Source organism: Sapajus apella, unplaced genomic scaffold (genome assembly GCF_009761245.1).
Source record: "Sapajus apella isolate SASKATOON/1434 unplaced genomic scaffold, GSC_monkey_1.0 scaffold68, whole genome shotgun sequence".
In the NCBI taxonomy this organism is placed as follows: Eukaryota; Metazoa; Chordata; class Mammalia; order Primates; family Cebidae; genus Sapajus; species Sapajus apella.
Window position 1 is genome coordinate 4559683 of NW_022437008.1, and position 17308 is coordinate 4576990.

The 17308-nt window shown below is 41.7% G+C and overlaps 1 protein-coding gene across 4 annotated transcripts; it reads left to right on the forward strand.

The window, feature by feature from the left end:
• Positions 1-57: 57 nt before the first annotated feature.
• ZNF345 (zinc finger protein 345) lies at positions 58-17242 on the forward strand. Of its 4 annotated transcripts, none has more exons than XM_032249432.1 (3): positions 58-674; positions 2051-2347; positions 15543-17242. In XM_032249432.1, the coding sequence occupies exon 3, from the start codon at positions 15622-15624 to the stop codon at positions 17065-17067; it is 1446 nt and encodes a 481-aa protein (XP_032105323.1). In that variant the 5' UTR covers positions 58-674; positions 2051-2347; positions 15543-15621; the 3' UTR covers positions 17068-17242. The 4 variants fall into 4 exon arrangements, with proteins under 4 accessions (XP_032105323.1, XP_032105322.1, XP_032105324.1 ...); XM_032249431.1 differs by having other exon boundaries at positions 2234-2347; XM_032249433.1 differs by having other exon boundaries at positions 2273-2347.
• Positions 17243-17308: the final 66 nt, after the last annotated feature.

Consider the following 17308-nt stretch of genomic DNA (forward strand, 5'->3'; position numbering starts at 1 on the left):
CAGGAGACCCTGCGGCCTAGCTTGTCTCCCGGGGAAGGGGCGGAAACCTGGGAGCCACCCTCTGTGGCTGGGCGGGGTGAAAGAAAAGTTGCACCAGATGACTTAAACAGGCAAGAAGGACTTGGTTGAAGACTTGCAATAGTCAACTTCCAATACAATAGCAGCTGGAGATTTATAGCCAACGGGCTGGGTGAAGAAGTTAAAGGATGGCAAATTACTAAGAGGAAGTTCAGTATCAAGGGTGGGGGGATTCTTGCTGAACTGGCTTAGTTGGATTCTTGCCGAAGTGGGGTTCACGGGCCATGGAGGAGGCCTGGCCAAACAAAAAGGGCTCAGAGGAGCCTTACTAAAGCTTGATCTAGGGCGTCCTTGTCAGGAGAGACTCCTGGAAGGCTCTGATGGGCGGCTTAGCTCAAAGAGGTACTTTTGTTAGTGCCAGAGTCCGCGCCACCGGAATCAGGATGGCCCGGCTGTACCTTTCGGCAATCTCTCGCTCCTACACTTCCCAGAAGCCTCTAGGCCCATGGCTGTATCCCGCGATAACTAAATTGTCTTTTGCGGAGTGGGCGGGGTCTTCCCGCGGGTCTGAGCGAACGGCCTCCGGGCTTTGTGAGAGAGCTGGGGTCTGCTTGTTTGGATTCCGGAGAAGCGGAGCTGACCCGACCCGAGCAGGCGTAAGTGAGGCGGCTCGGATCCTGGCGCGACAGGAATCCCGGATCTGTGTGGGCTGCGTGGGGAGCAGACTAAGGAGCAACTGTGAAGAGTGTACGGTTGTGGCTGTGGATGTCTCTGTGGTGGGCGTGTGTCTGTGCGACCTGGTGTGCAACTGTGAGGGCGGGGAGGAGGACATGTTTGTGCGGGTGTGATTGGAGTTTAATTGTGACTGCGTTGGGCACCGCGTTTGCGAGTGTGCGGTTCCTGGGCCGCGGTTGTGACTGTGTGTTCCCTTGGGGGTGTGTGTGTGTTTATTACCATTTGCCGAACTGTGTGCAGTATGCCTTAACTGTGAGGTTTGTGGCTGCTTCCGTGTGTGTGTGTGTGTGTGTGTGTGTGCGCGCGCGCGCGCATGTTGGTGATATTCTTGATGTAGGGTGCGTGTGAATTTGTTGTCATTGTGACCCCAATGTGTATGTCCCTGGGAGTTTGCGAGATGCCCACGGACTCTGGTTGTGCCCCTGTCTGCACATGTCGTGTGTGTGTGTGTGTGTGTGTGTGTGTGTGTGTGTGTGAGACCGTGTGCAGCTGTTGTACTGGACCGAGCCTAGAAAGTTAGCACCGAGACAGAAGTATGCCAGATTGCAGGGTCATTTATTATGCCAGCGACCACAGAGGACTCTCGTCTCTCCAACCTGTGGCGTCGAAAGGAGGGTGCCAAGACTTTTTATACCCGAAAAACCACCTTGGGAGTGGGGGTGAGGAGCGGTGAGGAGCGGGGATGGGGATGAAAAGGTTTCAGACATTCCAAGGGCCAGGGGATTTTGTAATTCACCTCCTGGGCGGAGACGAGGGTGGGGGGTCTCCGGGCATTCCAAGGGCCAGGGGACTTTTGTCATTCTGTTTGTTACTTCAGTGGTTTACAGAAGTCAAGATAAGCATTTGTTTACACATTGTCTGGGTACTGATAGAAGTCACAGATCTTAGTTACTTATTACAAGTCACAGGGGCCAGGATGGAATTAGCCTGGGCTGCTTATTTTAGTTATTACCGGTAAGCAAAGGCTAGCAATTTTGGCAGTTACTGATAAGAAAAGGTAAGCAGCTTTACATAGTTTGCAGAACAAACTAGCAGTTCTATTTACAGAAGCCGAGGCCAGCAGTTATTGTGAGGAGAATGGGGCAGCCATTGCAACTTATTTAAAAACAGTTTTGCATTTTATGAAAATGGCGTTGCTCAGGTTCTGGCTCTAGGCCAGCACACAGCCTGTTGTATTTAGGTTTGGGGTGCCTGTGACATTTATGTCCCCATGGTGTGAGTGAACGAGTTTGTGTGACTATGTGTCCGTATAGCCAATGTGGGTATGGGGAGTCTTTGTCTCTCTTTGTGACTTCAGCCACTGGAGACCTCTGTGAGCTCAGAAACAGATTCTGCCCAGAACGGCATTGACCCTGCCATTGTCTGGGATACCTGGATTGAGCAGGATGCCCTAGACTTCTCTGACCTTCCTATGTAGGTGGTGGGCAATAGGGGCTGAGCCAAGATAACTTCTGACATAGTCAAACTGGCTCCCTCTCAGAAGAACCTCATGTTTCCTGACTCCCTTCTCCTTTCTCAGCTCTGCCCTGCTTGGATAGAGGCCTCAGGAGAGGAGTACAGAATGGCTGTTGAACATCCACAAGGCACCTGCAAGGTAGCTTGTCCTTTCCTCTTGTTTCCTGAAGTCACATTTTCTTGGTTAGGACATAGTTTCTTTCCTTTTCTTGAAAATTCTTGCCTGTCAGATGATCTGATCCCTGGAGTTTCCCTATTGAGAAAATGTGATGTCTTCAATCTCCACCTCCCACACCTGATTTTATCTTACTAATTTGTCAGTTTTAAATTTTCTTTACTTTTTTTTTTGAAACAGAGTCTGGCTCTGTTGCCCAGGCTGGAATGCAGTGGTGCGATCTCAGCTCACTACAGCCTCACCTCCCTGACTCGAGCAATTGTTGCATCTCAGCGTCCCAAGTAGCTGGAATAATAGATGTGTGCCACCAAGCCTGGCTAATTTTTGTATTTTTAGTAGAGATGGGGCTTTACCATGTTACCCAGCCTGGTCTCACACCCCTGGGCTCAATCCATCCACCTGCCTCTGCCTCCCAAAGTGCTGGGATTACAGGTGTGAGCCACTGCACTTGGCTTTAATTTTTCCTTATGCTGTCTTTTTAAAAAATATGATTTCTTTCCGATTGTATAAGTAAAACATGATTGTTTTAACTTAATTTAAAAAGTACAGAAATTCCTAATGAAGAAAATTTATATTTTAGCTACGCACATAAAACATAATTAAATTCATGTAGCATTTATCATTTTATATCCTACATGTTCTTTTTTTCTTTTTTTTAAAGATGGGGTTTTGAGTAAAAAAATAAAAATAAAATAAAAATAAATAAAGACGGGGTTTCACCATGTTGGTCAGGCTGGTCTTGAACTCCCAACCTCAAGTGATCTGGCCGCCTTGGCCTCCAAAGTGCTTTGATTACAGGCATGAGCCACTGCACCCGACCTAGCCTACATTTTCATTTAAAATTAAATATTTTCCCATATAGTATATTTGGAAAATATTTTTAGAGATGCATAACATTTACTTGAATGCCTACAGCTTTTTCCTTCTTCAAATTTGTTACAGAAATGGGACCCACTTGTGCAGCTTAGCAAGTAATTATAAAGACCCATGTAAGGGGTACCCAGATCAATAAATAGAATACAGCCATCACTGAAGAAGCCTCTGCTGTACTTCTCCACAGCCACAAACAACGTTGTGCCCTTGTGATGATAATCACTATGGCCATTTCTTTGCCTTTCATTAGAGCTTTAGTACATATGGATGAATCCCAGAGCCACATAAGTGTAGATTTTGTTTGTTTTCTAACTTTGTTTGAATAGACATTCATTTGCTTCTTTTTTTCACAAAAGACTACATAAAAGTGACACAGTTCTTTTTATTTTTCTTTTTGAGATGGAGTCTTGCTCTGTTACCCTCCACCTCCTGGATTCAAATGATTCTCCTGCCTCAGCCTTTCAAGTGGCTGGGATTACAGGTGCATGCCACCAGGACCAGCTAATTTGTGTAGTTTTAGTAGAGACGGGGTTTCACCATGTTGGCCAGGTTGGTCTTGAACTCCTGACCTCTGGTGATCCATCTGCCTCGGCCTCCCACAGGGTAGTGAAAAATGAAACGTGATAAGGAAGAAGAGTGAAAGATACCATGCAAAGAAGGCTTGATTATACCAGATGTCATTAACATAAAAATATTAGAAAATAAATATCTATATTTATATCTAAATCTATATCTAATTTTCATATCCCCCACTTCCAAAAATGTATTTGAGGCCAGGAATAAAAGAAAATGATCTCTCTCTCTCGCTATCTCTACACACACACACACACACACACACACACACACACACACACACACACCACACAACACACATTTTATTTGTACCATTTAAGACTAAGTTGCAGATATTTTGCCCCTTTATTTCCTAACAATAAGAGTATTCTCTTACATAACCACAGTATAGTTATTAAAATTTTAACATTTATATAATATCTAACCCATATTTAAAATTTTGTCTCATCCCAGTGATGTTCCTTTTTGAGACAGAGTCTCAGTCCGTCACCAGGCACCAGGCTGGAGTGCAGTGGTGTGACCTCGGCTCACTCACTGCAACCTCCACCTCCCGGGTTCAAGCAATTCTCCTGCCTCAGCCTCCCGAGTAGCTGTGACTACAGGCATGTGCCACCATGCCCAGCTAATTTTTTTGTATTTTTGGTAGAGACGGGGTTTCACCATGTTGGCCAGGATGGTCTCGATCTCTTGACCTCATGATCCACCCGTCTTCCTCCTCCCAAAGTGCTGGGATTAGAGGCGTGAGCCACCGCACCCGGCCGTGATGTTCCTTTTAACAAACTACCCTGTCCTCTCTCCTCATCTATCCAGGATCCACTTTAAAATCACACATTAAATTTATTAATTGTGTCTCTTTAGTCTGCTTTAATGTAGAAGAGTTGCTCTCCCTTTGTCTTTCATGATCTTGGCATTGTTGAAGAGGAGAAGCCACTTATTTTGTAAAAACTTCCTTAAGTTGGGTTTGTCTTATGGTCTTTCATGCTTGCATTCAGGTTATGAATTTTGTGGCAGGAATACCATAAAGGTAATACTGTATCCTTCTCGGTGCATCATATCAGGAGATACATGATGCTGACTTGTTCCATTTCTGAAGATGTTAACTGTGATAATTTGTTAAGGGGATATCTACCATGTTTCTCCACTGTAATATTGGTAGTTGTCTATTTGTAATTAAAAGATAATTTGTGGAGATATACTTTGTAACTGTGTAAATAACTGGTCGCCAAACTTTTCCCCACTAGTTTAAAATCCATTCATTGATAATTATTCTTGGATCTGTTATTAATATGAAGTAATAGTAATAATGGGAGGGTTTTTTTTGGTTTGTGACTCACTGAATGACAGTAATTGCTATAAAGGGCTAGGACTAAGATGAGCAAGTGAGACAGTGAGAAGCACTCACTGCCAGATGAAACTACAGTTGCATGACCCTGAGACGGAATGCCTCAAATTTTGCACCCTGGGTTCTGCATTCTTTTTTTTTTTTTTTTTTTTTTGAGACGGAGTTTCGCTCTTGTTACCCAGGCTGGAGTGCCATGGCACGATCTCGGCTCACTGCAACCTCTGCCTCCTGGGTTCAGGCAATTCTCCTGCCTCAGCCTCCTGAGTAGCTGGGACTACAGGCACACGCCACCATGCCCAGCTAATTTTTTGTATTTTTAGTAGAGACGGGGTTTCACCGTGTTGACCAGGATGGTCTCCATCTCTTGACCTCGTGATCCACCCGCCTCGGCCTCCCAAAGTGCTGGGATTACAGGCTTGAGCCACTGCGCCCGGCGGGTTCTTCATTCTTAAGACAATCATCATCAGGGTTATAAGTGCAGGGTTGGCAATCTGAGGGTGAACACCTCAAGTTTTGTGCCATAAGTGCCTCACTTACCTTAGCTGTGTCCTGTTCCTGCTGTGGTGCTGCACCTGTGGAAGTTGCTGGAAATCTGCCCTCTAGCATTTGCCAGGAATCCATCTGTGGCAGACTGGGTTGTCTTATCAGAAGCATTTGTTACAAAACTTTCAGACAAGGCTGTCGGGTGCAGCTGGCCACCTTGTACTTTCAGAGCTGGGAGCTAAAGAAGCTGCGTGACTGAAGAAGCCTGGTAAAGTTACCCATGCTGCTGGAGTTGGGTGCTGGGGAAATTGAATGTGCTGCTGGAGGTAGACCTGGATGCTGGAGCCGCCTGCCAGGCAAGCATACCAGAACCAGAAAGGAATGCCCCTGGGATTACAGGTGCTGCGCCACCAAGCCCAGCTAATTTTTTGTATTTTTCAGTAGAGGCAGAGTTTCACCATGTTGGCCAGGCTGGTATCAAAATCCAGATTTAAGTGATCCACCCACCTCGGCCTTTCGAAGTGCTGGGATTACAGGCGTGAGCCACCACACCTGGTTCATGTTGAATAGTTTAGATGTATCTGGTTTATTTACACTACTATTTCATAACCTTTGTGACTATATCACAGTATATTTTCTCCGACATATTTTTTATGTAGATAATTGGCAGTTTCCAGCATTTTACTCTTTTTTTTTTTTTTTTTTTTGAGACGGAGTTTCGCTCTTGTTACCCAGGCTGGAGTGCAATGGCGCGATCTCAGCTCACCGCAACCTCCGTCTCCTGGGTTCAGGCAATTCTCCTGCCTCAGCCTCCTGAGTAGCTGGGATTACAGGCACGCGCCACCATGCCCAGCTGATTTTTTGTATTTTTAGTAGAGACGGGGTTTCACCATGTTGACCAGGATGGTCTCGATCTCTTGACCTCGTGATCCACCCGCCTCGGCCTCCCAAAGTGCTGGGATTACAGGCTTGAGCCACCGTGCCCGGCCGCATTTTACTCTTAATAAAACTCTTAATAAAACTGTTATGAACATTCTAGTGGATGTTTTAGCTATGAGTGGAATTGCTGGGTAATAGGGAATATGCATGTTAGCCTAGATAATGCCAAACTCTTTCAAAGCGGTTGTATGAAAAAGTGGTCTACTTCCAACAGTGTATGTTTGCCACCGCCTTTGCCACATTTTTGCCACATCTTTACCTACATTTGGAATAGTCACACTTTTTACTTACCTAGTATACTTAGTAATATCTCATTATGGTGTTAATTTGCATGACCATGACTACTAATGAAACAGAACATCTTTTCATTTGCATTATCTTTTGTCTCCTTTTTTTGTTTCAAGATTTGTTCATTTAGGCAAAATTCACATGAAATACACTTAACCATTTTAAAGTGGTATTTGCTGTATTCATAGTATTGTGCAACTATGGTTTTTCTCTAGCTTTAAACCTTTATCATCTGCCTATAGAAACACTGTATACCCATTTGAAGCACAAACTTTTAACTTGGATGAATTTAAATTGATGTGTAATTTTCTTTGATTGCTTGTGCTTTTAGTGTCAAATCTAAGAATTAACTGCCAAATCTGAGGTCATGAAGATTTAGAAATCCTGGTCAATCTGCACTGCAGCTCCATACAGATTTTGGGTACCTACTGCAGTTCCATATGGATTTGAGGAGTGGCTTTTCATTTCAAAGGCCACTGAAGTGTTAATAGAGATTGCATTGAATCTGCAGATTATTTTAGCGAGTATTGCCATCTTCATGTTAAGTCTTCCAATCCGCGAACATGAGGTTTTAATATGTTTCATCTCCAACCGATGTACTGCAATTCACTTCTGGTACCGCTACCCAGAGTTGGTGTTAGACTCCATAGGTTTTAGCATATAGTCTCCAGTAAATCTACCCTGACTTTAGGCCAACTAGCTATAATTCCAGGAGGTTTTCTTGACTCCCTCCCCCTCCCCTCTTGATTTAGTAATTCACTACAACTCACAGAATTCAGGAAAGCACTATACTTAAAATTACAGTTTTATTATGAAAGACAAGGACACAAATTAGGAACAGCCTGGTAATGAGACACATAGAGCAAGGTCTGGAAGGGATCTGTACACAGTTTGTGTTCTTTCCCTGTGAAAGCAGGGTGTGTCACCAGGGAAGCTCCAGTGAACTTTGGGGTAGAATTTCATTATGTAGGCATGATTGATTAATCATTGGCCACATGATTGAACCCAGTCTCCAGCCCCACTTTCTTCCTCAGAGATTGGGCTAGCTAAAAGTATTTTTGATGACTGCCCCAATTTCAAAGCTGCTCAAGGGTCCACCATGAGTTACCTCATTAGCATAAACTCAGGTGTGATCCATAACAAAGACATATCTAGCTCTGTGCTAGGAACGCTAGGACAAAGATCTGACAAATTATTACACAGGGCATAAACCAGAGCAGGAGTGAAAATGGCAATGTCTCCCTATTTATTTAGCGGTTTCTTTTCTCTTGGGCCATTTAGCTTTTTATTAATGATTTGGGAAAGATCTTATATTTTACATGCTAGTTCTTTGACAGTTAAATATTTTGTAAATATCATTGCCCATTCTGTGCCTTGTGTCTTTTTTTTTTTTTTTTTTTTTTTTTTGAGACGGAGTTTCACTCTTGTTACCCAGGCTAGAGTGCAATGGCACGACCTCGGCTCACCGCAACCTCCGCCTCCTGGGTTCAGGCAATTCTCCTGCCTCAACCTCCTCCGTAGCTGGGATTACAGGCACGCGCCACCATGCCCAGCTAATGTTTTTGTATTTTTAGTAGAGACGGGGTTTCACCATGCTGACCAGGATGGTCTCGATCTCTTGACCTCGTGATCCACCCGCCTCGGCCTCCCAAAGTGCTGGGGTTACAGGCTTGAGCCACCGCGCCCGGCCGCCTTGTGTCTTTTTAACCGATTCTATTCATTAATGAGCTGTGAATCATGCTTATGTTGTTACGCAACTTTGTTTTCCATGTAATTAAAATTATGTTTTTGTCCATATATTTATCACTAACTTATATTCAAAATCTACTGGAAAATTAATCTTTTTCCAGTATGTTCTGTCAGTTCCTTGGGCTTAGAGACATCTCTTGTATGATCCTTTTTGTCCTCTGCTGATTGTTTGTAGCACTATTACTCTAGAATTCTTTCTTTTTAAATTGACTGCCCTTCTGTGCTGAGTTGTTTGTTGGATTCCTTGCCTTCCTGTTTCTTGGTGTGCTTCTTCTTTATATTGGTGGCATATGAGAAAGGATGAATGAGAGTTAAAGTTTGTGAGTCCTAGTATATTTTTCAACCACTATATTGATTCTTTGGCAGGGCACAGAATTCTACATTGAAAATATTTTACCTCAGAATTTTAAAGTTATGATTTCTGTCTTATAGTATTGTTTAGAACTCCAAAGCCATTTTTATTCCTGGTCTTTGGTTTATACCCTGTCTTTGTATTTTGGAGGCTTTTAGGGTATCTTCTTTGTTCCCACTGTCCTAGAACCTAATAAAAATATATCGAGGCCGGGCGCGGTGGCTCAAGCCTGTAATCCCAGCACTTTGGGAGGCCGAGGCGGGTGGATCACGAGGTCAAGAGATCGAGACCATCCTGGTCAACATGGTAAAACCCCGTCTCCACTAAAAATACAAAAAATTAGCTGGGCATGGTGGTGCATGCCTGTAATCCCAGCTACTCAGGAGGCTGAGGCAGGAGAATTGCCTGAACCCAGGAGGCGGAGGTTGCGGTGAGCCGAGATCGCGCCATTGCACTCCAGCCTGGGTAACATGAGTGAAACTCCATCTCAAAAAAAAAAAAAAAAAATATATATATATCAAATGTGAATCATTTTTATTTTTTATGCTACATACTAAGTGGACCCATTAAATGTGGAAACTCATGTCTTTTAAGTCTGGGAAGTTTCCCTTAATGCTTACTTTTTAGAACAATCTGTATTTTCTGTTTTCTTTGAAAAATTTCAAACATAGAGAAAAAAGAATATTCCAGTGAATTCTGAATACCCATTTTCTTCCTCTGTTTGGGCTACTGTAACAAAATACCACAAAGTATGTATCTTATAAACAAAAGAAACTTATTTTTCACAGTTGTGGAGGCTGGAAAGTACATGATCTAGATGTTGGCAGACTCAGTGTCTGGTAAAGACCTGCTTTCTGCTTCATAGATGGCAGCTTCTCTCTTTGTCCTCACATGGTAGAAAGGGAAAGGCAGCCCCCTGGGCCCTCTTTTATAAGAGTACTAATTACATTCATGGGGGCTCTGCCTCATGAGCTAATCACCTCCCAAAGGCCCCACCTCCTTTCACCATTACATTTATAACTAAAGTTTAACATTTGATTTGGGGGTTGGGAGGACACAAACATTCAGACTTTATCAGCCATCACCCAAATTCTTCAGTTATTGCCATTTTGCCACATTTCCTTTATTGTTATTAATACATACATATACACATTTTTTTCTTGACTCATTTAAAAATAGGTTGGGGACATCTTCACATTTTACCATTAATAATTTTAACATTTATATCCTTAGTATTAATATCTCTAACCTAAGAAAATTAAGATGGACTTACTAATATTCTCAAGCATTTTATGTTTAGATAGCTCTAGTGGTTTGCAAACTGTCTTTATTTAGCTGCTATTGTATTTGTTTGTTTGTTTTACCTGGGTGTGTGTTTGCCTTATCTAGGGTCCAGGCAAGATTTATTATACATTGGTTTTGGTCATTGGATCTCTTTAGTCTCTTTTAAGCTGGAGCAGTCTCTCATTTTTTGTTTTAGATGACATTGAATTTTTTTAAGAATCCAGGACAATTATTTTATAGAATGTTACTGGGGTCCATCCCACAGACCCCAGCTTCATGACAGATAAATGCATGCACTCAGACTCAAATTTCCAGCGAACGAGTAGGCCAGGGGTCATGAGCTACTTAGAGAGAGAGATCGCAGCTGCACAACTCTGACTAGTTTGCCCTCTCCGCATTTATTCAGTATAGACGTAATAACAGAGGCTCTAAGTTAACACACTTGTAGAGGAAGAGTAAAGACCAGGTTCCAAGCCCAAAACAAACACCATTAGAGCGTAATCCCTGGTCAAACTCCTCCCCGAGAGGGCCATCCAGCTCAAAAGGTTAGTTTTAAGGCCACATGAGTAAACAAGTTAGGTAAACTCCCACATTCCTTTTACTCTAATTTATTTAACTAAGGGGACAAGGTTGCCTTCAGCCAAGAACTATAGAAAAAACCTTAGGCCTTCCAAAAGGGTTGGAGATTATATTTTATAACTTTTTCTAATATTTTTCCCTTAATATTTTTGTCACCACCCTGAGTGAATCCCCACAGAATGTCCCATAACCTTTATTTGTCTCGTGGCTTTCTTATGCATAGGAAGCTTAGATTCAGGTTAAATATTTTTGGCAAGCATACCACATAGGTGGTATGATGGTACATCTTTTATTGTATTACATTGGGAGGCACATATGTCAGGGTGCTCCACTACTGTTGATGCCAAGTTCTATAGGTTAGATGTTTGTCCCCTCCAAATCTTAGGTTGAAATTTTCTCCCCAGTATTGGAAGTGGGGCCTAATGGCAGGTGTTTCAGTTTTGGGGGTGGATCCCCTGATGAATAGATTAATACCCTCCCTGGGAGGCAGTGGGTGAGTGAGTTCCTGCTCTTACTAGTTCCCACAGCAGCTGGTTGTTAAAAAGAATTTAGCGTCATGCCTGTAATCCCAGCACTTTGGGAGGCCGAGGGGGGTGGATCACGAGGTCAAGAGATCGAGACCATCCTGGTCAACATGGTGAAACCTTTTCTTTACTAAAAATACAAAACATTAGCTGGGCATGGTGGCACGTGCCTGTAATCCCAGCTACTCAGGAGGCTGAGGCAGGAGAATTTCCTGAACCCAGGAGGCGGAGGTTGCGGTGAGCCGAGATCGTGCCATTGCACTCCAGCCTGGGTAACAAGAGCGAAACTCCGTCTCAAAAAAAAAAAAAATTAATAATAATAATAATAATTCTTCCATATTATTCTATTCTTGTATCATGTGGAATAGCTTCTCACATCCCAATAAGAATACACATGGTGACTTTTGAGGTTTTGTTGGTTCCCCAGTGTAGTCTCTCTTCTGAGTTCCTTTGGTTGCTTTGTTTACTGTCTTTTATCTTATAGGCTTTTCTCAGATATCTAATATTTGCCTATTTTTTGTTTCTGTTATCTTTTATCTTACAGGCTTTTCTCAAATATCTAATATTTGCCTATTTTTTTTCTGTTGTTTTTGTGTATATTTAAGGTGTTTTATATATATTTATGGTTTTGATATACATTATGAAATGGTTACTGTAGTCAAGCAAATTAACATGTTCATCATCTCACATAGTTACACCTTTGTGTGTGTGGCAAGAACACCAAAAATCTACTCTCTTATTAAAAAACTCAACTACAATACAATGATATTAACTATACCCTCATGTTGTACATTGGATCTCTAGACTTATTCTTTCTACGTGTCTGAAACTTTGTATCCTTTGACCTGCATCTCCCCATTTTCTCCCTGACAGTCCCTGGTAACTACCATTTTGTATGCTATTTCTATACTTTTTCTGTTAACATTCTATATATAAGTAAGATCATTCAGTATTTCTCTTCCCATGTCTCCCTTATTTCACATAGCATAATGTCCTCCACTTTCATGTCTGTTGTGGCAAATGGCAGGATCTCTTTTATTTTCAATGGTGGATAGTATTCATTTATATATGTCAATTCCTTCATCTGTTCATCCATCAGTAGACACATAAGTTATTTTCACATCTTGTGAATAGAATAATACTGCTTTGAACATGGGGAAGCATATATCTTCATGAGGTGGTGATCTATTTGTAATTCAGAGTGGATCCTAAGAAGCTATAAGTTAAATTTTATGTGTTGATTGTTAGACTTTTATAGGTAGTTAGTTCTCTCTACTTCTTAAGTTTTTCTGGGGTTCTGCAGCATAAATCATAAACTTTTTTACACAAAAATGTATAAGATGTGTGGCTTTTCCTTAATTTTAGTTAAGACTGTATCGTTTTTGGTTCGTCATCATTTATCTTACACTTTCAACTTAAAATGTTGGCCGGGCGTGGTGGCTCATGCCTGTTATCCCTGCACTTTGGGAGGCTGAGGCAGGTGGATCACGTGAGGTCTGGAGTTCAAGGTCAGCCTGGCCAACATGGTAAAACCCCATCTCTACTAAAAATACAAAAAGCAACCAAGCGTGGTGGTGGGTGCCTGTAATCCCAGCTACTTGGGAGGCTGAGGCAGGGGAATCACTTGAACCCAGGAGGTGGAGGTTGCAGTGAGCTGAGATTGCACCATTGCACAGCAGCCTAGGTGACAAGAGTGAAACTCTGTCTCAAAAAAAAAAACAAAAAACTTAAAATGTTTTGTTGTTGCAGTGTTCTCATTGATTTCCTTTTATGTGGTGGGATTGTTCCTTTTTACAAAGTCCTTTCCATTCCTCTTAGTGAAGTTTAGTGAGGGCACAGGGATAAATGCACATGATTCACTTGCCCTTTTTCAGAGAAATTATGTCCTACATCTAGAGAAATCTTGTTTTTAGATGCTTATTTGTAAGGATAATACATTTTTTTTTTTTTTGAAACGGAGTTTCGCTCTTGTTACCCAGGCTGGAGTGCAATGGCGCGATCTCGGCTCACCGCAACCTCTGCCTCCTGGGTTCAGGCAATTCTCCTGCCTCAATCTCCTGAGTAGCTGGGATTACAGGCACGCGCCACCATGCCCAGCTAATGTTTTTTGTATTTTTAGTAGAGACGGGGTTTCACCATGTTGACCAGGATGGTCTCGATCTCTTGACCTCGTGATCCACCCACCTCGGCCTCCCAAAGTGCTGGGATTACAGGCTTGAGCCACCGTGCCCGGCCCAGGATAATACATTTTAAAAATAGTTTATTATATTAGCTATTCAGTAAATGCATTTAGAATTTATTGTTTTTTCTCTTTTTTTTTTTTTTTTTTTGCATGTACCAGAGTTCAAGTTCACTAAATTAACAGACGTTATCCTTGTCTTCAAGAATCTTGGCTCTATTGTAGCAGACAGAGATTAAACAAGCATTCAAACAAATATAAAAATTTTAACTGTATAGAATGGATACGTAAATTACCCATTATCAAAACAAAACACAAAAAGGAAAAAAGTGCTCTGAGAAATGATGGTGGAGTGTGCATAATTAAGACTGAACATGCAGGAAATATTTTAAAGATACATCATTTAGCAGAGACCTAAACCATTGCTGGAAACTTGTAAGGCCAAGAGTAGGGGCAGTGGATATAGGGGGACATTTCAGGCAGATGAAATCATGATGGGGGTAGGTGGGTACAGTTTTGCGCATTTAAAGAACTATGAAGGCCACTGTAGCTACAGTGTATTGTTGGGGTGGGAGTGCCAAGAGGAATATAAGGTTTAAGAGACAGGCAGATCACTGAGGAACTTTTAAGAGCAAGTTCATTTTGAGAAAAACAGTTCCAGGCTTAATATCACTAGGTGCTAAGGGTCCAAAACTGGAAATGCAGGCAGCTAGAAGAAATGCTGCTTTAGTGTCCAAGCAAAAGATAATTCTGATTTGGCTTAGCCAGTTGGAGATTGGAAGAACAATTTCAAGACATATTTAGACTTGCTTTAAACAGGATTGTTATGTGAGTTGTAGAAAGAGATTGATGCTGGAATTTTTTCACCTTTTGGGGTTTGAGGTATTCACTCAGGGCCTTAGATAGTATCTTTAAATCCATTCCCTTTCTTAGTCTCTACTTTTATGGCATTGCAGTATCAGATTGACACCTGTCTTGCCTTCCCTTTCCTCTTATGTTAAAACTAGATTCTGTTCCTCTGCCGTAGCCCTGAGTTCCTTCTTCCCCCAATGCCATCATAGAATTTGGAGGCACACTTATTTTTTTTTTTTTTTTTTTTGAGACGGAGTTGCACTCTTGTTACCCAGGCTGGAGTGCAATGGCACGATCTCGGCTCACCGCAACCTCCGCCTCCTGGGTTCAGGCAATTCTCCTGCCTCAGCCTCCTGAGTAGCTGGGATTACAGGCATGCGCCACCATGCCCAGCTAATTTTTGTATTTTTAGTAGAGACGGGGTTTCACCATGTTGACCAGGATGGTCTCGATCTCTTGACCTCGTGATCCACCCGCCTCAGCCTCCCAAAGTGCTGGGATTACAGGCGTGAGCCACCGCGCCCGGCCTGGCACACTTATTTTTAATTAAATGGCATAAACAAACCACATTGTGATCACAGATCAATCTTCCCTTTCCATAGCTCATTCCATACTCATTTAGCACATTAGTCTTTCATTTGGAAACTGCTCTTCGTGGCTTATCTTTCTTTTTTGTCTCCATCAGTTTATATGCAAATTATGTTTATTACTGAATCATCCCAGATTTTCCACCCCAGGAAAAATGTAGTACTCCAACCAACCCTGAGAAATGAATATGAGAATTACCCTCATTTATCAATGTTCATAACATTAGATTCATCTTTTAAGAAATTAAGACAGGGCCAGGACATCTATATAATTACCAAGCTTTCAAAGTTTGCAGGGAACTTTTATCTAAACTATGATTTAGAAATAATTAATCTGTTTCCTAAATACCTCCTTCACTTTCTAGTGTGATTTTTACTCATTTTCTCTGCTTTTCTAATCTGTTTTTCAAATTGCCCAGTCATATGTGATAACTGTATAAGCCACTCAATTTTTATGAAAATTAAATTGTAGTTAAGTCTTTCATATCTATTATAAATGTTAAATCTCTCCCAGGACACAAAAAAATAAATGTTTGCTTTTATATTTTCTTTCAGACTTTGAATCAAGGTTGAGACCAAGAAATTATTTCTGAAAAAGGATATTTATGGAATAGAATCATCCTGATGGGAGATAATGGAAAAACTTACAAAACACAGCATTGAGTGTTCAAGTTTCAGAGGTGATTGGGAATATAAAAGCCAGTTTGAGAGAAAACAGGGATCTCAGGAAGGACATTTCAGTGAAATGATATTTACTCCTGAAGACATACCCACTTTCAGTATCCAGCATCAGAGAATTCATACTGATGAGAAACTCCTTGAATGTAAGGAATGTGGGAAGGATTTTAGTTTTGTGTCAGTCCTTATTCGACATCAGCGAATTCATACTGGTGAGAAACCTTATGAATGCAAAGAATGTGGCAAGGCCTTTGGTAGTGGTGCAAACCTTGCTTACCATCAAAGAATTCATACTGGTGAGAAGCCTTTTGAATGTAAAGAATGTGGAAAGGCCTTTGGTAGTGGCTCAAACCTTACTCACCATCAGAGAATTCATACTGGTGAGAAACCCTATGAATGTAAGGAATGTGGGAAAGCCTTCAGTTTTGGATCAGGCCTCATTCGTCATCAGATCATTCACAGTGGTGAAAAGCCTTATGAGTGTAAGGAATGTGGGAAGTCCTTTAGTTTTGAATCAGCCCTTACTCGGCATTACAGAATTCACACAGGTGAGAAACCTTATGAATGTATAGATTGCGGGAAAGCCTTTGGCAGTGGTTCAAACCTTACTCAACATCGGCGGATTCATACTGGTGAGAAACCTTATGAATGCAAAGGATGTGGAATGGCCTTTAGCAGTGGTTCAGCCCTTACTCGGCACCAGAGAATTCATACCGGTGAGAAACCATATATATGTAATGAATGTGGGAAGGCCTTTAGTTTTGGATCAGCCCTTACTCGACATCAAAGAATTCATACTGGAGAGAAACCTTATGTATGTAAGGAATGTGGGAAGGCTTTTAATAGTGGCTCAGATCTCACTCAACATCAGCGAATTCACACTGGTGAGAAACCCTATGAGTGTAAGGAGTGTGAGAAAGCCTTTAGAAGTGGTTCAAAACTTATTCAGCATCAAAGAATGCATACTGGTGAGAAACCTTATGAATGTAAGGAATGTGGGAAGACGTTTAGTAGTGGTTCAGACCTTACTCAACATCACAGAATTCATACTGGTGAGAAACCCTATGAATGTAAGGAATGTGGGAAGGCCTTTGGTAGTGGCTCAAAACTTATACAACACCAGCTAATCCATACTGGTGAAAGACCCTATGAATGTAAAGAATGTGGAAAGTCCTTTAGTAGTAGCTCAGCTCTTAATCGGCACCGGAGAATACACACTGGTGAGAAACCCTATGCATGCAGGGAGTGTGGGAAGGCTTTTTGTAGTGGCTCAAGCCTTACTCAGCATCAGAGAATTCATACAGGTGAGAAACCTTATGAATGTAAGAACTGTGGGAAGGCTTATGGGAGGGATTCAGAGTTTCAGCAACATAAGAAAAGTCATAATGGTATGAAACTCTGAATTGGAAACTATAAATTGAAATTATGTGATAAAAGGACTCTAAACATATGACATAAGAAAATTCATAGTGGTGAAAAGCTCTACAAACAGAACTAAGGTACAAATGCCTTACTTATGCTTCACAGGTTTGTCAGTCTAAGAAAATTTATACAAGAAAAAAAAAATCCCTGGATAAGATAAATATTTGAAGATCCTTATCTATATTCATTACTTCGTTACTTTTGGAAAATTCATACTTGTG

What these genes read in the sequence shown, in the direction of transcription:
- ZNF345 (XM_032249432.1), top strand. Translation starts at nt 15,622, where the DNA reads ATGGAAAAACTTACAAAACACAGCATTGAGTGTTCAAGTTTCAGAGGT.